General features: G+C 36.9%; 1 protein-coding gene across 4 annotated transcripts in view; it reads left to right on the top strand.

The window, feature by feature from the left end:
* The window catches only part of ppargc1a (peroxisome proliferator-activated receptor gamma, coactivator 1 alpha), a 589,189-nt gene that overhangs the window by 463,089 nt on the left and 102,478 nt on the right, over positions 1-23,622 (top strand). For 3 of the 4 annotated variants that reach the window (XM_059988958.1, XM_059988957.1, XM_059988956.1), the window contains exon 2: positions 4,206-4,385. In XM_059988958.1, coding sequence (XP_059844941.1) covers positions 4,206-4,385 — 180 coding nt within the window. Of the gene's footprint in view, positions 1-4,205; positions 4,386-23,004; positions 23,095-23,622 lie in introns of those variants that run through there. The other variant, XM_059988959.1, reaches the window with a different exon arrangement.

Raw genomic sequence — 23,622 nt, 5'->3', positions numbered from 1 at the left:
GAATGCAGTCACATGTCATGTGATTTCCAATGCTGTGAAAAGTGACAGACTTCTTTTACTTTACTGTTCATTTCTGAAGAGATGTTCAGACATTAACTAAAATCCCACTGTCATTTGGTAATTTGTTGGATGTGTACCATGAAAACTATGTGCTCAAGTAAATTAAGTATCTAAATGCATGAAGCAAGAGTTTGAATTAAAATTGTAGATATTTTTAAGGTGTTGATAATGTCCTTAATTCTTATTGTTGCATTGTTTATCTCCCAAATAACTTCCTGAGACTATCCACAGCAGGAATGTGACTGCTCCAGAACGTTTGTAAGAAAAGGCTGCTGCTGGTGGTATAAAAATAGGCACCAATATATCAAGTCTGTATCACCTGCATGAGAACAATTCATGAAAAAAAGCAGACAGGTTCACAGCTGCTCTTTGGTTTATAGCTCTGTGAAGGCGGTTTTAGGTGTTCATATTCATATCCAGAAATATTTATTGAGAAAGAAGATTGAGGTTAACCTTTGCAAAAATCTTGATACACAGTTTTAGAATTAATATAATCTTCCCTGAAGCTGAAGATGTGACTTCTTTTCTAGACTGTTCACCTAGGATGTTCACCTTTTGCGTCCCAGTACTTTTAGGTCCTTTTATATTTTTACAGGAGTGGGAAGTCATTTGGGTTATTGCATATTGTTGATGTTATGCTCACCAACCGCATATACTATGTAAATCTTCCACCACCTTTAAAGAAGAGCTAGGAATATCTGCTGTTATCTGGATGCCTCTGAAGTTTTATTTGTTTATAAATAGCTGATTGGTTTGGTCAAAGAAAGGATTTCAGCTGTTGTTTTTTTTCAATCCTTGCAAATTGTGTTACTTCTGTCATGCATTAGATCTGTGGGTGAATAAGGAGGATTAAGTTTGATTCATCAGGAGTATATTTTGTAACCTCACCAATAATGTATTGATGTCCTTTTTGGGAAAATATTAATTAAATATGAGAGTGTACTATGGTATATATACTTTGAATTTTATAATGGAGTTACAGTATAAACTCACATTGTGGAAAGTTTTGCTCTACTGCCCTTGAAATTCATTAGGGGCAAAGGTAACTCTGTTGTATAATGAGCAATCTTGATCACTCTATGATCTGTGTTATAAAACCAAAGCTATTCTGTGCATTCCAGAGTTTTAGTTAGAAAGGGATCAGGCCATGGAAATGATCTCATAATTGTAAATGTTATAGCCATTTGTAGCTATGATGTCTTTTCATCTCAGACTTCCTGATTTATGCTGAGAAGACACATCTTAAGAATAAATGGTTTCTGTAGAACTCCCCTTATTGTGACAAATTAAAGTGGTGATTCAATTGCATTAGTTATGGTTGGGGTGCAGTGGATTGTGGACAGTAGTCAGTGTTTTTGAAAGCACTGAAATTAAGTGTTCTGCACTTTATGAACCTCAATATTCAGTGATTTTAAACATTAAATAGAATAAAGTTGGAAACTGAATAATAATCAGGAAATAAATAAGATTGCATCTTTGTACGATATTTGATCAGAAACTACCATCTGAAGACAAATTCTAAGACACATAGGATCAGTTCAGCTGCCTGTGGATAGCAGTTTATAATGGAGTTTGGGGTCTTCATCATTGTAATCAGCAAGTCCTAGGGTTGATTCCAAAGACTGACGCCTGAAGGTTAATCGAAAGTCTAAAAATGAAAGCCTAGTGGCCAGAGTCCTGAGTTTGCGAGTCCACTAGGAAGTCAAATCCCAATGCCTACAAATCTGTGAGTCCACCAAAGCTGGAGGCTGAAGGTGGCCTGTCCTGGGATTGGAAGACTGTATATGTGGGTGGGTGCGTGTATAGAGAGGGAGGAACAGGGTTTGGTTATCTGTTGTTTGTTGTATTCTGTGTTGTTCTGCTGAGCATGTGGGCATGAAATATTGGTGCCGGAACTTGTGGCGATATTTGTGGAATGCCCCCAGCATATCCTTAGGTTGTGTTGGTTGTTAACGTAAACATTGCATTTCACTGTATGTTTCGTTGTGCATGTAAATAGAAATGAATCTGAAAGTTTGGGACCTGCAGGAGATGAGCCTTTTTGCTTGTCCTGCCACTGGACTATGCATTAAGTCCTAAAGCGGAACACAGTCTCGCAGGGATTCCCTAGCATTATATTGAGGAACCACAACTAGGATCCCATGACAGGTTAGACTTGGCAAGGGATCTGAGATCCTGTTGATTTTCATGCAGAATTCTAAAACCACAGAGTAGAAGGCAAATGACTATATAAACTTTTAAAAATTAATTTTGCTGCACTTTCACTCACAAAATGCTGGAAGAATTCAGCAAGTCAGGAAGCACCTATGCAGGGAAATTAACAGTCAACATTTCATGTCGAGAACTTACACAAGGACTGAAGGGGCAGAAGCCAGAATAAGACCTTGCTTTAGATGGTGTTTTTAGTTATTTCCAACTGTTCTGTGTCATTTTAATGATGTTTAATAATTTTATTCTTACTTACCTACTTGCTTTAGTTTTCATTGTTATGAACAGCAGTTCAGAAACATTTAAAAACTGACAGCTTTGATAAATAACAAAGTTCCACGCTCAGGTTTTCTTTTTTTTTTGTTGGGACTAATTTAGAGGTGATGCCTCCTCACCAGGTTGATCAGTCAGATCATACTGCAGGTTGTAGGGGTGCAAGTGAGTAATCATATAACCCCTCTACGTCCAGCCCTGTTGTGCAGAGACCATAAGTGATGGTTCTGGATAGCAGACTCATTACAGCCTAATTCAGTCCAAGGTTAAACACAAGGTATTTGGTAGATGCTGGAAATCTTGAGCAAAATGCACAATTTAAAACAAGAGATACGGTATGGTAACAGGCCCTTCTAGGCCAATGAGGCTGTGCTACCCAATTATACCGATGTGACCAATTAACTTAGTAACCTGTATGTCTTTGGAATGTGGGAGGAAACCGGAGCACCTGGAAGAATGGGGAAAACATACAAACTCCTTACAGACAGAGGTAGGAATTGAATCCAGGTCGCTGGTGTTGTAATAGTGTTGCAGTAACCACTATGATGCTGGAGGGACTCAGCAAGTTAGGCACAGTCTATGGAGGAAAGTGGATAATCGACGTTTTGGGCCAAGACCCTTCATCAGGAAACAGATGAACCAGTTCAAGACTATTTAAAAAAAATATTTGGGACCAAGCTAAATAGATACTTGATAATAGACGATAAACAACTAAATGCAGATAATTAAATAAACTAAAACCTCATTTTAAAATATTTTACCAGTAGTGCAATGATTTTGCTCATTACTCTGTATAGGAGAAATTTAATAAAAGCATTTCAGAAGCAGCAGCCTAGTGCAATGCATAGGTATAGCAATGAGATATGCATGAATTGCTGCCAGCAATTCTCCTCCCAATTTCCCAAAATTAATTTCCTAACCTCAGTCAGCATTTAAAACCTAACGTACTATCAATTCATCAAGCTGAAAGAAAAGCAAACGATAAAAGTATTTTGCCTTTTAATTGCTGGAGATGCATCACTTTGATGGTTTTCTGGACAAGAAGAGTGTAATTCTGAATACCAATTTTGTTGACCTCTTTTTGCAGCATATGCAAGTAGCAAACTATTTTAAATAAGTTGTTTTTAATCTAGTTGGAAGTTCGCAAAATTGTTGCAACCGAAAATATTTGTTTAGAATTAGGTTGCACTGTTTTAACTGCTACTTATTTGACAAATTTGGTGCAGTACCAAGAAATTCAGAACAGACAGATGATCTGATAGGAACCTTATTTGTTCTTTGGTAGAAGCATGAGGTTCACCATTCCTTCTGCTTGCCAATGTACCTTTTTGCTGATTCTTTTAATCAATTACCAAAGTTGTCTTGCACTGAAAACAGCACGCCTTTGAACAACTAAGTGGTTAAAAAAAAACAGCTTTGCTTTGAAAGTTTTTTTTATAATTCAAAGGTGATTATCTAGAAAATAAAGCAGAAAAGATTAAAAGAGCAATAATACACATCTGTCTTGGATTCCTGTTAAAAGTTGTCTACCAAGTAGTATTGGGCAAAACATTGTTGGTCAAGGTACTGAAAATCCTTGGTGAAATTGTTGTTATAGTGAATTAATAGTGCAATATTTGTCAGTGAAATCAAGCTTCTGAAAGTGTGTTCTATTTTCATTACAGTGTGCTGCCTTAGTTGGTGAAGATCAGCCTCTTTGTTCAGATCTCCCTGAACTAGATCTTTCTGAGCTCGATGTGAATGACTTGGACACAGAAAACTTTCTGGGTGGACTCAAGTGGTACAGTGACCAATCAGAAATTATTTCCAATCAGTATGGCTCTGAATCATCTGATCTCTTTGAGGTAAGCAGCTGAAATACCTGTAGCATACACCAAAATCAAAGATTTGTTTTCAAAACAATCTGCTTGAAAACAAACAGATTTCAAGCAGAACAAGAAATCTGCTTGATTTTTCTCAAAAGACTTGCAAAAGATGTTGAAAATGAGAGTAGACTTCCTAAACTCACTAAGTTCCATGAAAACTAATATTCCATATTTAGTTTGAAACAACTCAGATGCAATTTCTGTTTTGTTAATTTGACATGTATTGTTAAAAAAGCAGAGAGGATATGTTGGTATGAAAGCAAATTGATCGATAACTCAAGAACGAGCTGACCTGATAATTCATGAAGAATGTGTGCGGTATGATTAATTACTCAAGTGGATTATAAATTGTCTTTCAACACCACTTACTGTATATTATGGTTTTCAAATAAATTAGTTAATTACAATTAAATTAAAAATGATTGGTACACAGTGGTGCAGTTGCTAGAACTGCTGCCTCACAGCACCAGTAGCTCAGGTCTGATTCTGACTTTTGGTGATGTATTTGTGGAGTCTGCATGTTGTTCACATAACCACATGGGTTTCTTCTGGCTCTTCAGGTTACCTCTCACGACCCCAAATAGACAGGTTGATAGTTTTCAATGACCACAGCAAATTCCTCCTACTTTGTAGGTAAGAAATTTGAGCAGGGTTAATGAGAATGTGGGGAGTATGATATGAGATTAGGATAAATAGGTACTCAATGGTTCATGTGGATTTGGAGGGCCAAATGGCTCATTTTTGTGTTGTATGGGAGTCTGTGACAATGATTCTATTCACAAAGGTTGAAAATGTTGATCCTAAATCGAAAATAAGTTAATTCAGTCTGACTGAAGTGCCCAATCTCTCTGGGATTCCACCATCGCATAATGAGGAATCATCACCTCGATCACAGGTCAAAACTGATTACAGGATCTGAGACGCCAGTATTCAGTGACAATTGTTGAGATACAGGATGGTAAGGGATAAGTTGTATTACTTCTTAAAAAATTACTTCATTTTAGTTCAATGTTATGAATTATTTATTTGTGTTTTATATGGCAAAATCCCAGCCCCAGCTTTGCCTGCTGTGTATGGCTTTTGTGGCAGGGCCTCTAAACCACATCTGACTTGTCCAGCGCAGGTTAATATTGCCTTGGGTTTCAATCCATCCCTTTATTTCCCAGTAACACTGTGTAGGCGGGTTGTCACTTACACATGCTCCAACATCCCCCTTTCCGTTAGACAGTAATGAGGAGTTGGAAAATTGAAAATGACAAGGAAGTGTTTACTATTCTGTTACTGTCAATACCTGGAAACTTGCCATTTTGGTAAAGCTTTGAAAAAGGTGGTACAAATGCCTCCAGAAGTAGACTGGGGTTCAAGAGCCTATTCAAAGCATGATCTGTTACTATAATACATTGTACAGTCACTCTGGTAAGTACTGCTCCAGGCTTCTCAATAAAAAGATTTTTTTTAAATTGAAGCAGTTCCACAGTAAACATTAATATATAGGTTCTGACCTATTGTGATCACCAGTCCCTATTTGGTTGGGCAGTCCCGACCAGTCAGAATCTGTACATCATCTAGTGCTGAAAGACCTTTGGGTAGAATTTGTACTGGAGTTATGCTTGGTCCAAGGTATGGGGGATGGCGGCAAACAGCTCATGTTCATGACTGAAGGAAGTTCAGGTTGATCTTGTGCTGCACCCCCCATTCCAAGGTTTGTTGTTCATGGGCATTCTACTATGTAATTCCATCACAAAGGTGAGGCCAGAGCTGCTCTGGAAACATGCTGAAAAATAAATCTGACAGCCAGCTAGGTCTTAACACCTGGCCTTGTCAAAACTTGCACTTGGGTACACAGAGCACAAATGTCAAGACTTGCAGATGTCATGAAGCTCAGCGGTATAAAGATCTTGTCTTCAAGGAAGAGAATAGTAACTGTAAGGAAGGCAGAAATAAGTTCAAGGAGGTGATGTGACTGTGAAGAGCTCAGTGATAAACCTAAAGAGAGAGGGTAAGAACTCTGAAAAGAATGGTAATAGATATAGTACCCACTTTCAATTGTGCCTCCCAAAGTGTAAAATTTCAGTTTTCCACATTGGGTCTTATCTGATACCAAGCCATCCATTACAGGAGCTTGTCAACAATGCAAATGCTTCAAGCCAAACACATTTATCGAGTATTTTGACAATTTTCTCACATAAAATTTCACTGTATTACAAGAACTTTAAGCGCATAAAGTTATAGAATATCAGATGGTCCTGCTCATTTCAATAAACCAATGAAGGGTCTCAGCCTGAAGCACTGACTGTTTATTCCCCTCCAGAGACGCTGCTTGATTTGCTCAGTTCCTCAAGCATTTTGTGTGCGTTATCAGTGGATTTTCTTTCAGTTCCTATCCTGGTCTGCATTTCAAACCGTGTTTGCAGATGAGCTGCTTTTATTGCTCTAAGTTTCTGGATTGTGGAGGTAAAAATTTATCTGAGTTGTCACTTCCCTTCACTTTATAAACGTCTGTTGGATTTTATCTGTGTGTCACATGAGCACACATATTGCATCTATATTTGTCACACTAGGAAAGGATTAGATTTGTGTGTGATACATTCACAGTAAGGCTGTCTAGTGATATTCACTGACTAATCACAGTGCAGACTAGTCCTTTTGCCTAAACTCTGAAAGGCTGCCGGTACCGGTGGGCCATTCAGTGCCTTCAAGAGATGATGCTTTACACTTAGTTTTCCAAATCTCCTGGATATGCATCTTCTAAATGTGCATATAAAAAGGATGCTTCGTAATTAACAAAGAATGAATAGCTACCTCTGAAGTTTTAAGGGATTAAACAGTTAACAGGAATGGATTCTGTTGGATGCATAAATGGTTCCTACAGCTGACCTGAATAATATCAGATTTTTGCCTTTATTTCCTTAAAAATTTCCATTTAAACTAATACATGCAAAATTAACCATGTATGCTGTCAGTCTAGATGCAATACTGAATTTAGAGCTGTCTTAGTTATGTTAGTGAGTATAAAAATCTGAATTCCATTGTAAGCCATTACATGATTAATAAAAGGTTGTTGCAAGGTTGTTTGTTGTTTGGTAACTTTGGTATGTTTGAATTGAGTATGAATTGCTTAAAATCTTTCATGAGTACAAATAAATTTAACTGTAATCTGACATTCAGTCTGAGCTATACAGTGGAGTTGTAAAGTAAGCTTATATGTTGCATTATGGGTGTCTTACATCTGTAAGCATGTAATTTTGGCTATAGGAATTTGCAGCCTTGCAAAGAAGAGCCTTGAAAATTTGGTAAATTCAGTTCATATTAGGTGCATAGTGCTTTATGTGAAAGGACGTAGAATTAAAATTAGTTTAAAATATAAACCAAAATCAAGAAGATTATTTTTCTAAGTGGTACAGTTAAGGTATGAAATAGAATACAAGGCTACAAAGAAAATGCAAAATAATTTCATACTTTGAAATAAATACACAGGATTATTTTATAAAGAAGCATGTAATATAAGAATTCAAATTGTTCATTTTTAATTTTGTTTCAGAGTGTTGTTGGCAATGTCTACCATATCACCAGCATCATTCCATTGACCTGGGCATCCCATTAACAAGTCAGATTATTTAATAGTCTAGATGCACATTTTGAAAGGCATGCAGAGTATTCTCAAATGAAAATTAATGGAAGTATAAATTCCCGGGTGGTTTTTATTTTTTATCAGTAAGAAGATTTATTTGTAAAAAACAAGATAATGTTTCCTAGTAGGCCATCAGAGATCTTTTCTTTTCAATTTTTAAAATTGTAAAATTCAAGCTCTCCATATGTAATGTGTACTATTTTCTTAGGTACTGCGAAAGAAAGCACACTGTCACTGCAGTATGAATCATATGGTAGAGTATACTGCAGCATGAGTCATATGGTCGAGTAACACAATGCAGGAGCTCGTCTCTGCTTGAAATAGATTAACAAAGTCTGCCACAAATTTTAAAAAATAAAATCTGCAAAAGCTTTAAAAGTGCACAATTTAAGCTGCAACATAAATATTCTGTTCAAAAATTATATAGAAAACAAATCTCCCAATCCTTTAAGGGAATTATTTATAATAGTTCATACAGCTTCTTAGTAATATTACATGATGTTAGTTCTTCACTTTAACTCAATATGTTTAACCTTATGAGCTCCAACTACTTGTTTCATCTTCTGTTTCAAGAAAATAATTTAGAAAAGCAAGGTTATTACATTTTGTACAAACCTGCATTTTGTTCCCTTTTCATTACTATCTTTCTCATATGATGAAGAGACCACATATGGAGCAATATCATTGGAGGTAAGTATTACTTCCAGCTTCTTAGAAGACTTAACAACAAATTAATTGTTTTAAAGTTATTTTCCATGTTGTCTAGGTCAGTAGAATGACATTGGAAATGAGCCCGGAAACACAGAATAAAATATTCATACACTGCTCCCCTTCCTTAGAAGGAGGATGCATGCAAAGGAGTAAGTGACCCAGCAATCAAGTGTACACTTACATTAGATTTAAATGATAGTTTTGTTCTCATTGTTTATGAAACAAATTGTGTCCCTGTCATGCCCACTGATCATGGAAAGTTTTGAGCAAACCATTCCAAACTGAAGTCACTACCAAAACCACTCAGGCAGATAATATGGCTTAGAAGAGCAAGCAATTGAGGCAGCTGTTCCTTGGTGATCCCCTGGGAAATGAAATATTTATCAGTCCCAGGAGAAGTGCCAGCAGGAGATCTTCATGTCAGCTTTCCTAATATTCCCAAGCACCAGCATTGTTGATGATGACCACTCACATAAGAGAACTATGTGAAATGCAGACTAATTCAGGAGTGATATGAAGTAGAGCTTGGTAAAAGTTGAACACTTAGTGTTTTTGGTGTTACTACTTGAGGAGGAATTTCTGTTCAGGGAAGTTCCTGCTCTTCGCAGCAAAGGTGTGTGAGAAAGTTCAAAATTGTATAAACAGGACCTTAACTTGAATCTTCATTCAAAAAGCAGGTGTGTGAGTCTCTGGATAAAGGATATGGCATTGAGTAAATCCTGGAGTATATTTTGAATAGAAACACATCTCACCAACAAGCAACCAACTAGGCTAAGCTAGGATTGTGTGGTTTCTGCAGGGCCAAACCAGGCACAATGGCTTAACATATGAGCAACAATTTGTTAATTTGATTCCCCATTCTTGGCTTTGCACTGTAGTGGAATAAGTTAGTGTGTAGGTAGTAGAAAATTAATGGTATTGTCTTATGAGGATAGGTTGAGAGTACTAGATATTTTTCTCTCTGAAGTGAAGGAGGATGAGAGGTGATTTGTACAAGATGATAAGCAGCATAGATCAAATGGATAGCCATTGACTTATTCCTAGGGTGGAAATGTCTAATATGAGGTGCATACTTCTAAGATAATTGGTAGTATAGGGGAGATGTCAATGGTATTTTTTTTTACATAATAAGTGGTCAGTGCATGAAATGCCCAGCCAGGAATGGTGTTAGGGGAAGATGCATTAAGGACATTTAATAAGCTCTTAGATAGACACATGGATGACAGAGGGTTATGTAGGTGGGACGGATTAGATTGATGTTAGAGTATGTTAAAAGGTCAGCACAACATTGTAGCTTGAAGAGCCTGTACTGTGCTATACAATTCTATTGCTAAGATCCAAGAAGTGCAGGTAGCTGAGCTCTCAGTGATATTTCTGTCAGCCATTATTTTTCCACAGCTTGAACAAGAGAGCTCAATATAATGACCTCATGAGCACCCATTTCCCTAAACTCTGCTGGACCCTTCATTGCTTCATGTGAAGATAAACAGGGGTCTGCTTTTGATATGCCTAAAATGTGCTTTGCAAGGGAAAAGGCAAAGCTGAATGTAAATAACTTGGAAGCTTTAGTAATGGAATTTGTATGTATCATTCTTCTTGTTTTGGTTTTCACTTTCTCGTTTTATGCCAGTGGCAACTTCTAGTCATCTAGTCATCTGTCTTTGCCCATTTACTGGGTATTTATTATTTATCCCTCACAAGTCTATTTCAAACTGAAGGATATTGGGTTCTCACTTGAAGGCAGGTTGGCAACTTGCCTGAAGCCTCGACAATGGGTTACATCCATCTCCTGGTGCACTTTCAGTGGATTATACAGGCTGGAGTTTAAAAATGTCCAGTTATCCAGCACAGTGCTTCAGATAGCTTTACTTTACAAGTTATATGTCACTGAGATATGCCTTATGCTGCAGCCCAACTCCAAAACTGACTGTCTATCACGTGCAGTACTCAGGAACTCAACTGAATTTTATCTTAATAGAGTAATACTGGCTGGTCTAGCATCAGGAGGGAGTTGCTAACATCAGCCATTACTAACAATATATAACAAAAAAGACAAATATCCTGCTGCAGTGTGACAGGTCACTGCTATCTTATTGAGTTTTCATTGCCCTAGAATTCTGTGACAGCAAAATGCTGCTTCCATACTTCATCTAAAGCATTATCCATATCCAGAAGATTATTTTATATTCTCTACAAACTGCTAAACTGTGATCAACAGTGCACCTTACCCCTGTGAATACTCATATTGCTGGCAGCACACCATTTATAATGCAGTTTAGTAAGCTGTATTCTTGTACCCCTCATAAGATGATGCATTTTGGCAAGGCAAACAAGGGTGGGCCATTCACAGTAAATAGTGTTGATGAGCAGAGTCACCTTGCAAAAGAAGTCCATAGATTCCTGAAAATGACAGCACAGTTAGTCAACTAGGTATATGGGATACTTCAATGACCTTGGTAAAGAATATCAGAGCTAGAATGTCATGTTACAACTTATAAATCCTGGTTAAGCCCACCTGGAATATTGTTTGCAGGTCTGGTCATCACCCTTTATGAAGAATATGACTCCACTTGAGAAGCTGCAAAAAATATTCCCCATGATGTTGTTTGGATGAGAACATTATATTTATAAGGAAAGACAGGATAATCTCGATTTGTTTAGCCCAGAATGGAGGAGGTTAAACAGTGTCCTGTTAGTGATATATAAAATTAGGAGAGGTGGCAACAATACTTTTCCCATGGAGGGGATAGCTAATGCAAGAGTGGAAGGATGTAAGGTGAGAGGTACAAGGTTTTGAGGGGACCCAAAAGGGAATATTTCACAGTGAAAGTAGTTGGAGTCTGTACTGCCTGGAGTGGTGTTGGATGTAGATATTCTCACAACATTTAACATGCATCTGGACAATTACCTGAACTGACAAGGTAGCTAAGGTTACGGATGTTATGCAGATAAATGGGATTAGCGTAGAATGGTGCAATGGGTAGGATGGGCATAGAGAGGCAGCGGGATTGTTTCTGTGTTGTATAACACTCTGACTCTATAACAATGATTCACTTTGTTGGCTAGATCATCCTTTACTGAAGATATTTATTCACCATCTCAGAATGAGTCAAATATCAACCATTTTTAAAAGTGCTTGCTGTTGGCATGTTGAAACACTAGCAGTTTGTATAAACTTAATATTCAAGTGAAAAAGAAGCATTTCTTCCATCCAAAGAAAGCATTGCATCTGGTAGGACCTATAAGAACAAATGAAACTTGATCAGATGGCACCCTATTGATTCCTCAAGCTTGTCCCACCATTGAATAAGAGCATGCTTGATCTCAACAATATTTCCCCACTCTCCCATGATACCCCTTAATTCCTTTAGTATAAATATCTGTTCATCTAAGTACACTCAATGACTCAATTTGTAAATCATTCTGTGGGAGATAATTCCGAAGATTCATGACCCTCATAAAGCATAGGTTCATTCTCATCCATATCTGAAATGAGAATGCCTGTTCTCAGTTCTAAATGTTACCACTGGAAATTCACCCTCTCAGCATTCACCTTACAATTTTATTTTTGTCAATAAGATGATTTTTCATTCTTTTGAATACCAATAAGTATAGGCCTAACTTACTCAACCTTTCTTCAATCCTCAAACACTCTTTTTATGAACCTAGTGAAGCTTCCCTACAATGCAGTACATTGTGTATATTATTTTGTAAATATATTAAGTCTGGAGACTAAAACTATTCAGAATACTCCAAGTGCAGTCCCAATAGCTCCTGTCATGTTGCATTAAAGCTTCCCTATTTTTATACTCTGTACCCCGTGCAATGAAGGCCACCTTCCCATTAGCCTTACAAATTTCATGATATGCCTCCATGCTGACATTTTGTGTTTCATGTACAAAACCTCCAAATATTCATTTTGTACCATTGCAGCCTATAGTCTCACATCATTTACATAGTATTTTATTTTTTCCATTCTTCCTCCCAAGTGGATAAACTCACATGTTACACTCCTTTTATCCACCTCTTGTCCACTCACTTAACCTACCTTTGTCACCTTCAGGTTCTTTGTATTGTACTCACAGCTTGCTAACCTATCTTTGTCTTCCCCTTTGGTTTCATTCAAAACACACCTGCTGTGGGCTAGTGTTATCAAGGCAGACAAAAGAAAAAGTAGATTTCAAAATGCTGGTGTGACATAATTATTATTGTTCAATTGTTATGTCAGTGTGTGTGATATATACTTTGACCTTTGTAAGTTTCTGAGAAATGCTAAGGCAATGTAGAGTGTTGATGGGCTTCTGATGGAATAGCTGCAATGTCGGATAGATTAGGCGTCAGTGTGAAATGAGGTTTGAAGGTGTGACCGGTGAAAAAGCATGCATTTCAAAGTACCATAAGTAGTAGAGTTGAAAGTGTCAAAGAACTAACACTTAGAGAACAATCTGATAAATTTAAGGAATTTCTTTCCATTTTGCCTGCAATCCAGAAAAGCTCACTCCTGCTGGCAATGTCATTGGTTACTTTCTCTAAATTGCATAACATCTAAATTCCAGAAACCTACCAGTAAACTTTGCTAAAGGTCATGTCTGCTGCACTCCATCTCAGCAGCAAGCTGAGATCCATTCAAAGTAGATAGCTGTACTTCTCTGCAGGGCCTCGAGCATAGCTTTTTCAGCACTGAAAATATATTTTCAGAAGTGCTGTGGTTTTTGTGATCTTTAAGGAAAAGTTCCATTGCATCAGCCATTAATATTTAGACCTGCATAAATGGCTTAAAACAGTGTTGAACATTGAAAATACAGATAAAAGTGCTTACACAGTCACTATAAAGCACAGTACCTGACCTGCATTGGCATTGATCAATGTAGATTAAACATATAGCACAGGTATTGTGTTATTTAAGAGTGATCCACAACCTTTCCTATATTTTCTATGTATAATGTGTGACTACAGATGACTAATGCTTTATACCTTAGGGCTGCCTTTCATGTCTGTACATAAAGTATGAATTCATGAACCTGATTTATTCCTTGGTGTAATGAGTAACAGTAGTAATACAGTGGCTGAATGCTGTGTGAGGTTTGTACAGCTGATAGAACCATGATCAGTTTCTACCTGTGCTGCATAGACAGCATGGCCTTGCCTGCACTTTGCTTCACCATTTTGACAGGAAGCCTTATGTGCTGATGTATCCCAAGAGGCAGCACTGTCATCTCATTGTATTCCTGTCATATCCTGGGGTGCTATCTGTCATCAGTCTCTCCTGTTATGTTTTTTTTTCATCCTTGAAAAGCATTCAGCTATTGAAAAGTACCCATTCATCTATGGAATGAAGTGAAGCTCTGATCTTACAGTACCTTGTGCCCTTGATACTAATGATGCCATGAAAATGTGAGAGATAATTATATTTGATTTAAACTTTTTTGCAATGTTTGCACACAAGGATGTGACTAAAAGAATATCTTTAGATAGTGTTTCAAAGTGCAAAAGGCATTTTGTTGCTTCCTAGTCAATCAGGGCAGTGGATTAAACACTTCAATAAAAATGTGAGAATCAATGTCCGTAAAATGATGCTTCTTTGTTAGATGTGGCTAAAGCTTAGTTGATCTGGTGTGGTGAAGAATTTTCTAGATCTGAGAGGTTATGGCGGGGTGGTTGTACTGCCCTTGATCTTCCTTGCTATTTCCTTCTGTCACCAGAAATTTTCAAGGGACTCCTTCATTCATTTTTGACTAAATTGTTATTCCACCTTTGTCCACCTTCCGATAGCATCATGTGAACATTCTAAGTCACCAGCCAAGAATGAATAGTAGAAACCATTCTATATTATAGTAGATTAAATTTAACTGGGACACATTGGTACCAGTATATTTTGGACCAATTAAACAGCTGCCTCAATTAACAAAAGTTTCATAGAAATACTTAAAAAGGTATAAAAAAAGATAAACTACCACCTAACTAAGTAAAAAAAAGTGATTAAATGAAATAAGGAACAAATTAGAGCATGATCTATGCTACTATAGTACTATAAAACTATGTATTCGTTCCTAACAGTTATTGATGTAGGAATTCATCCAGTGTACAGTGGCCATGTTCTTTCGATTGACTGTAAGTGAACAAAATCAGCTCAGCCACCTAGTGCAGATAATGGACTGCCTTCATACAATTTTGAACAATTGTGTCCTCCAACTCTTCATTTTCATTATAACATTCAAGGTGATTGTTGATACTTTCAAATTTTTTGTAGTTCCTAACTTGTTGAATTAAAGAAGTTGTTTAATTTTCACTCCTGGCTGTTTCTGTCATGTCCATGCCTGAAAGCTTGAAACCTGCAATGAGTAAAACAGTTCTGACTTGTCTCACTCCTATTTCTTGCTGACAGAAATCACTACTTTTTGAACACAAACACACACAAATAATGCTATTTAAAAACTGTTCCCTGTAAGAAGGGTGTAGTGTCTAACGCAGTCACACAAATTCAAACATCTGACGCTAGCTAGAACCTATCTGGCAACAGTCTCCTACCCTAATTAAGTAACATTGTGTTCCTAGTAAATGAAGGGAATCACAGCTATTTTCTCGATTAGATATTTTTCTTACCAAATAAGTGACTGTCCCAATTAACCGATAGCCCAATTAACCGGTATCCACTGTACATACCTTTGACATTTGGAAAGAAGTATTTGTTTCTTTCATATAAGACAATACTGATAACATGAACCACATTTTAATTCTGCAAGCACATGAAGATTTTTTTATTCCTTTCTCTCATCCAACCCAAAACCTATAATTCCAATATTCAATATCTTGTTAAATCTCTGAAATGTGTTCAATGCTGCTATTGTATAGTGTGAACAAATATGATTGCAAGCAAAAGAAAATCCTTTTTCACAGAGGTTTAAATAAGAATCAGAACTGCAAACCTTTTCTTGTTGTCTTTTATCATGAAATAGTATAACACTGAACAAACAGCAAAACAAAAGAATATGATGCAGATATTTTGATATTGCTGATTCTGTGAGTTTGCTATCTATATATTGGTCACCTGAATTCAATTTTACATTACAATATTGAAACTGGTCCAAAAATAATTAATTGATTGTAAGGTGTGTTGGAGATCTTGAGGTCATGAAATGGACTATATATATATATATATATATATATATATATATATATATGTGTGTGTATGTATGGAGATATATTAAACAAGTATTTTCATATAATGTGTTGGTTTAGCTGGGTGTTTTCTGGATGTAATTTTACTGGAAGGATTAGGTCTTAAGTAGAATGATGTCATTTCTATACATTCAACAACAACTAGATTGAACTCACTTTCCTAATACCCACAATAAACAGTACTCAAAGACTCAGGAATTCTCTTCCTCCAAGAGTAATGGAAGCAAAATTTATGACTCTCAGAGAGAACCAAATTCTCCTCTCTTCCCTTAAGCGGATGGCCCATGTTTTTATAGATTAACTTCTAGTTTCAGAAGCTCTTTTAAGAGGACGCATTCTCTCCAAGTCCACCCTGTTAAGCCCTCTTAGAAGAATCATTGCCAGTAAAGTGAATGCTTTCTTAATAAATGTGATTGAACCTGAGTTGATATACTATGGTGAAGATTTTCCACAGAAAATATGGTGGGATGGTTTTACTACCTCTTATTTCTCTAATATTTCCTTACACTTATTATAAATTTTTGGTATGTCAGTCAACTCACATTTCACTCTAATAAACTTCAGACACTGAGCAAAGCCTGTCCAAACTTTCTCTATATGACAAGCTACCCATTCTAAATACTATCAAGTGAACTGCTGAACTATTTCCAGTGCATGTCATACTTAAGTAAAGAAACCAATATTAGACACAGTACTCCTGCTGAATCCATGAACATAGTTCTCCAGGTGTTTTCAATGGACTGATACTGCTGCTATAACGTTCAAGTGAACATCTCCACTTCAGGAACCATAAGGACCTTGAATGGAAGTTTAAACCTCAACAAGAGGAAAGTGGCTTGATTTGATCATGGAATCAGAATTGTGCAGCATGGAAACCGGTCAGTCAGCTCGACATCTTCACCACCATCATTAGGTATCCTTCCATATTAATCCCATCATCCAGAAAATGGTCTATGGCCCTCTGTGGCTACGGGATTCCAGTGCTCCTCTACTTTTTTCTTAAATAACTCAGCAAACCAGTTTCAACAGGCTTCTAAATCTCTTCCACTCACCCTAAACCTGTGAGTAATAGATTTTTTTCTTTGATACAGAGATAGGGTAGACTTCAGGAAACCTATCTATACCCCCCAGAATTTTATATACCACAATAATGTCCCTTAACAATCAACAAACCTTATTATGTTGGAGGGAATGGCTCTGGCACTTAATGTAGAATTCTACTTTCTTTGAGAAGAGCCCAACTATTCCAAAGAATTCCCCGAGTGCCCATTTCTACTACTTCATTCCCACTGGAGAGACATGGTGACTGTATACTCATAAAACTAAGGATTAGCCATCTTGAGAGGATTATACTGAATGTGCATTCAAGCAGTTATATGTTGTATTTTCCTGTTATTGGCTAATGCTTGAAATCTATGAGTTTTTATGCCATACAGCCAATAGTCTGAAAATAGTCTGTAAATCTGTGGCATCTTCCTTTAAATAGTTTTTGGATTAATCACAAAATAATTATTATCCACAAATTGGATATCCCAAAATTTTTGCCATACAACTTCAAAGTCAAGATAGGATTGTTAAAATATTTGTTATTCAGCAGGTGACCACTTAATGGTTCAGTTAAATACAAAAAGAGAAGAAATTTATATAGGACATTGGTGTTACTATGTCTAGAGTAGTCTTATTTAAAGATTTTCAAGTGTTCAAAGCAGTTTACTAGATAATACTTGAAAAGGATAGGAGAATTTTGCTGGAAAATGGAACTTAGAGACTCCATAATCTTGTAAGTGATGGTGTAGCTTACTCCTGCTCCTCTTGTTCCTCATATTCTTATTTAAAAAATCACAATAGGATCATAAATTGCCATGAGCTCCCAATGTTAGACACCACTTCAAGTAACAGGACAGATTCAATAAACTTCTTTTGGAGAAAAATTGGGGGAGTCTAAAATTAGTCTGCTATTTCAAAATGATAATAAATCATTTGTGGATGTTTAAAATGGGCCTGTTCACGAGGCTAGAATGGCAACATGCATCGTTCAGAGCACAAAGTGCAGGAATACCATCGAATGGATGCTGTCATTTCACGTGGCATTAGTGTGTACACTGACCTTAGTTCAAAGTTTTGTTGCTCCTTTAACATTGATGGATGCTTGTACTGATTTGAAATTCACAGATACCAATGGCCTTAGCTTTGTACATATTCAACATAAAAATAGAACTTGGAAGCATAACATGTCTCATGTATGTAGCTAGCTTTGACCTTTGCAATGCAATATGGAAAGTAGCCTCACATGCCTTAGAGATGTGGAAGGCTTTGTGGTAATATACGAGGCAACAGCAGGTATCTACTTTTCTAATATTATATGTAAAATAGTACCATTGCCAATACAGAACCTAGGACAAAGTCTTAAACCCTATGTGGAAGCACTACAAATACATTAAAATTAAATAAAATTCCAAAATCCATCACCTCACACTTAACTCTATTGTCTGGCTTTATTTGTCACATGTACATAGAAACATAGTGAAATGCATTGTTTGCATGAATGACCAACACAGTCCTAGGATGTGCTGGGCATTGCCCTCAAGTGCAACATGCTTCTACTACCAACAGAGCATGCCTACAATTTACTAACTAACCCTAACCAATACGTCTTTGTAATATGGGAGGAAACCAGAGCACATGGAGGAAACCCACACGATCACAGGGAGAACATACAAACTCTTTACAGACAGCAACAGGAATTGAACCACAATCAGCGGTCACTGGTGCTGTAGAGTATTGTGCCAATCACTACACTACCATGCTACTTCAATATCAACTCCTAGTTTCATGTCATCTGAAGCCTTGTACATTCGCATCAAATTTATTTATATTAGCAATGAATAACAAGCTTCCCAACACTGTCTTTGTATCATCAGCAGGTCTGGCACACTGTCAGTGTTCTCTCTAAGCTGTGCAGGTGCATGGTAGCGCAGTAACTGAAATGCTCCCATGCACATAGCCTTTGTTGCTGCACAGCTGGAATTCCCTTTTATATAATGTTTATATAATTTTGAAATAGTGCTAATATAATATTCAAATCAATGCCAATGTAATTGTGAAATACCCTGTAATTAATTATTTGTTAATGAATATAATCCTTAATCCATAAATTTTCTAAATAATAAACATACCACAATATTTACTTTGAAACATTTTAGAACTTCAATGTATTTACATTGTCAGCATTTCAAGTTACAACAATGTTACAAATTGTAACAATAAACACAGAATGGTGGTAACTTATTGTTAATAAACCATCAGACTGCTGAATGCTGATGCCATCTAGTTAATGTTCATAGTCTGCATATTACAAAACAAAATGTTTAAAGTACTGCACAGTTTTTCTGGCTGTGTAAAAATTTCCTTCTTAGAGCAATGGTTGGCCCGCACATATGTTAGAAAAAATTGGAGGGAACATTGCATACAATACTCGCAGGACCAGCATTCAAATCATTAATATTAATTATACATTGTTGATGCCCTAGCATCAATCCCTCTGACATCTCAGAATGACAGATCAAAATATAACCTAATTTAAATGACTATCCTGATCTGAAGTATCAGCATTTAGATAAGCAGTGTCTAATTAGAAGGAGTCAGCATGGCTTTGTGCATGGATCATCATGCTTAATGAACCTGTTAGAATTCTTTGAAGAGGTACCCAAAAAGTAGATGAGGGCAGGGCAGTAGATGTTGTCTATTTGGACTTTAGCAAGGCCCTTGACAAGGTCTTGCATTGGTAGGCAAGTCTGGAAGGTTATGTCCCATGGAATCTAGGGAGAGCTGGTTAGAAGGATTCACAATTGGCTTGGAGCTACGAAGTGGTGATGGTTGAAGGTTGTTTTTCAGAGTGGAAGCCAGTGACTAAGATGGAGAATGGAAATGTTCCTTTTCCAAAGGCTCATGAATCTTTGTAATTACAGACCTTACAGAACTCTGGAGGGAGAGTTAGTGAAGTTGTTGAAGGGGAGACTGTCAGACATATGAAATGCAAGGGCTTAAAGTGTAAGGGAAGGGAGAGGAAAAGTAATATTGAAGCCAAAAATTATAGTCTGTCATAAATTTACTGCATTGTGACACAGTCTTAAAGGACCACTTGGCTTATTCCTGTTTCTGTGGTTTTTATTGTGTGTTTCTTGTGGATACTGCTGCAGATCGAATGTTTACAGATCATGGGGAGGGAGAAGTCATTTTAGGTTAAAGCATTTTAGGTTAGGTAGATGCTTTTATCATTATGGCTGTAAAATGTGTTCACCTCCCTTCACTGACCAGAAGAAACACTGTGAAATTTGCTGAATCCCTCTCAGAAGGATTTTTGGTGTGCCCTGAAATGGGGCCCTCTGTTATTTGACAGCCAGTGAAGTCTGGCACATTTTCACTAATTTTAACTGTGAGATGTGAGGTCCCACTGAGAGTTGTGGTTGCAGAAACAAGTTGTTAGATATCCAGCCCTCACATGTACTTCTAAGGAGTGGGCTGATGGCCCAACTCCTTATGAAGCCTGTAGAATTCCTAATTTAAGGTCAGGACTTACTATTCATTTCTGAAGTCAAGCAAACATCTTTTAGCCAAACGATGGTCCTTTTTTTTCCCCATTTGTTTTTGAATACTCAGTTCTGGGGCACAAGTTGCTCATATGCATGAGTAAGCAGTCTACACTTGCCATGACAATGATGCAGATGATTCACGATTAACAACACTTTTCTTTCTTTCCAAAATAGAAGTTGTTGAGGCATTTATCCTGTAAGCACTACTGCTTCCAAAGACTTAAGTTTTCTTTTGTTTAAAAATTACTTTTGTTTCTGTGGTGAACTACATATACCTGTCTGGACAGCCCCCCCCCCCCCCCACCGCTGACTGTTCCCGTGGCTCCTCCCATGGACCCCGGTATAAAGCCGATTGGAGACACCGCCCCGGCCTCAGTCTCCAGGATGCAGTGTGGTGGTCAATTGCTGCTTGTTCTTTCTTCCAGCCAATAAAAGCCTATATCTCGCCTCATGTCTCCAAGAGTTATTGATGGTGCATCAGTTTCTTTGACAAAATAACAACTATTTTAGAAATAAAGTTTAACTGCTCAAATAATTGAACATTGATTTAGCAGGCACCAGTGTCAAATACGTAGGTGAATATGGAAAGCAGTATGACAGGTAAATCAGGCTAGAGTAGGCACAAGTGCACCTCTTTGCACAGTTAAAAGTAATTATTTTTATTTGACTACATCACAAGCAATTCTGAATGAATTGCTATATTAATGCAAACAAAACTTTTCATTCACCAAAGGGTTCAAAATCTGCTGTTTCAGGAGGTTTGGCATAAAAGATGTTCTTTTTCACAATTTATTTGTTGCATTTGTTCAGATTGGCCATGTGTTTCTGTACGAAGTTAATTAGATCCTGTTTCAACTGTGTCTTTGCTCATATGTTTGAATTGGAATAAAACAGCTGTTGTGTCAACTTAATTGTTTAACTGCTCTCCCAGCCACTGTCTTCCACTCCTGGGCATGTGATCTGGTTATTACAAATGTGCAGGTCACAGTCCTGTTACACAAACATTCCACCACATTCATTAGTACTTCATTTGGCAGTCCTGAAGCTTCAGATTTCAGTTCACGCCCACCTTAGCCGAAGCATATGCTTCCTAATCCACTGCAATTTGGCAGAGTTTTTATCTGCTAAAGGGCAATTGCCATCATCCTGCTAGAGACTTGATGAATTTTTGATCCTTACTAAAACTGGAGACAAATGGTCAATCTAATTATAAAAGGCCTTCAGTTCTGTCATAGAGGACACAGTGTACTGTGGTTACCATCCAAATACACAGAGGCATCAGGTCAGCTGCCTTACAAGCTGGTGTTGTCTCCAATGAGTGTGAAAAAGTGATTAAAAATGTCTTGGCACTGTCAATCAAGTCACTGCAAATTTAAATCAATGTAACTCATTTCAAGATAGCATTCTGCATTAAATACAATAAATCCAGTGTGTGCATTTGGATGCATTGTAAAAATAACGCAATTGTTAATTGCTAAAATAGTCAAATTTGTTCCAGGCCATTTTATATATGCTGTGATATGTCAGCAATACTCAAGTTAGCTATTTTACTTGTGCTATATTTAGCCAGAAAGTAAGGTCTCTAAAGGCCTTTTGAGTTTTGTATCCATCCAATCTATTCTGATGGGTGTTGTCATAAAGTCATCTAATAATTTCTGTCTTGTATATTAGATGTCCAATCTATAAGGAAATGTTCAAATATATTACTCTTCCTATATGTTATGAATTGACCAAATCAAATTGGCTTTTTTTTAAAAAAAGTTCACTGTTTCAAAAAGAGAAAACAGTAAATTTTTCTGCTTTTTGAAGTTCAGTGTTTCTAGCAAATTAATTAGTTTTACTGTGAATATACTTACATATGCCTTAGAAACAAAAATGGTTATCTGATATTAGCTAGTTTTCTTATATGCTAATTTATCTTTTTTTAGTTTGGGAAAGGGTGAAATGTGGCAAAAAATGTTAAGACTAAAATAATGAAACCAGATTAACTTTTTTTTAGTAATTGTTTTAAGCCCTCCTATAAGCATGGACTGCTAAAATAATATTCTCTTTGAAACAACCTTGCAAGTTATTAATATTTATGTCAGAACATTTGACCAATTTGTTTCAACAATTTAGAATTTCTTGCATATTCCAAAAAATAATACATGGTAGTATTCCCATTTTGTAATTGAGATTCATAGCTCACTTGCAGTGGTCTCCAGGGTGTCTTTTTTTACACTTCCTTTATTATCAACCTGTTTTGCCAAGTGTTCAGGGGCGTTGAAACCTTCACTCTTGTTTGAGTGGCTGGAGTTGCCCCAAAAAGAAATATGTAGGATCTTTCCTTCAGGCTACTAACTGTTGTGGGACTAAAGTTAAAGTGAATTTCGTCAATATCCTGTTTCAGCGTTAGCAGGAGACTTTTGGAAATTCAAAGAAAACAGCAGAGGTTTATCATTTCCAGATTTGTTACATTGTTTTTATTTGCCTTTATTTGAAGGGGAGAATGTGTCACTCAAGCCAGGGGGAAGAATATTCATCTAATCCTTAAATAGCGCTGAGTGACGGGGCCACAAATAGAGATTTCTGAGATGTGAGTCATTCTCCTTTGCCTGAAAATCATTCCTATATTGTCAATTTGCCTGATGTATCTAGTATGTAGAGTGCAGGCCTGTCAAATAATTTTGTCTCCTGAATTCATAGTATTTATTATATTACAAAACAATGATGTTATTTATAACAGTCCACTATAGGACAGCTCCTGATGTCTTCAGTAGGTAACAAATGTTAACTCAAGAATTACTGACTCCCACATGATCCAAGCAAACAGATTGCTTCCCAGTGACTCCAGCACTGCTTCCGAGTTACTCCAGAAACATTGATTAGTAGGGCCCCATTAAAATCCAAACAGTTAGAACATAAAACAAATTATATTCATAGCTCCTCCATTTTAATCACTTTGAAGTTGGCTTTTATAATTTTAATGGAAGAGGAATGAAAAGTCCTTTGGGCCATGAAGCCCCATTTCACCATTCCTTCCACTGTATTCTGTGGCACATCACCAGGTTAATTAGAACTAAGACTAAATGTAGCAACACAAAAGCAAGTTGTGGGCCAGAGG

This window comes from Hypanus sabinus, chromosome 14 (genome assembly GCF_030144855.1).
Source record: "Hypanus sabinus isolate sHypSab1 chromosome 14, sHypSab1.hap1, whole genome shotgun sequence".
NCBI lineage: Eukaryota > Metazoa > Chordata > Chondrichthyes > Myliobatiformes > Dasyatidae > Hypanus > Hypanus sabinus.
The sequence above is the reverse complement of the archived record's forward strand: the minus strand, read 5'-3'. Positions and strand labels throughout refer to the sequence as shown.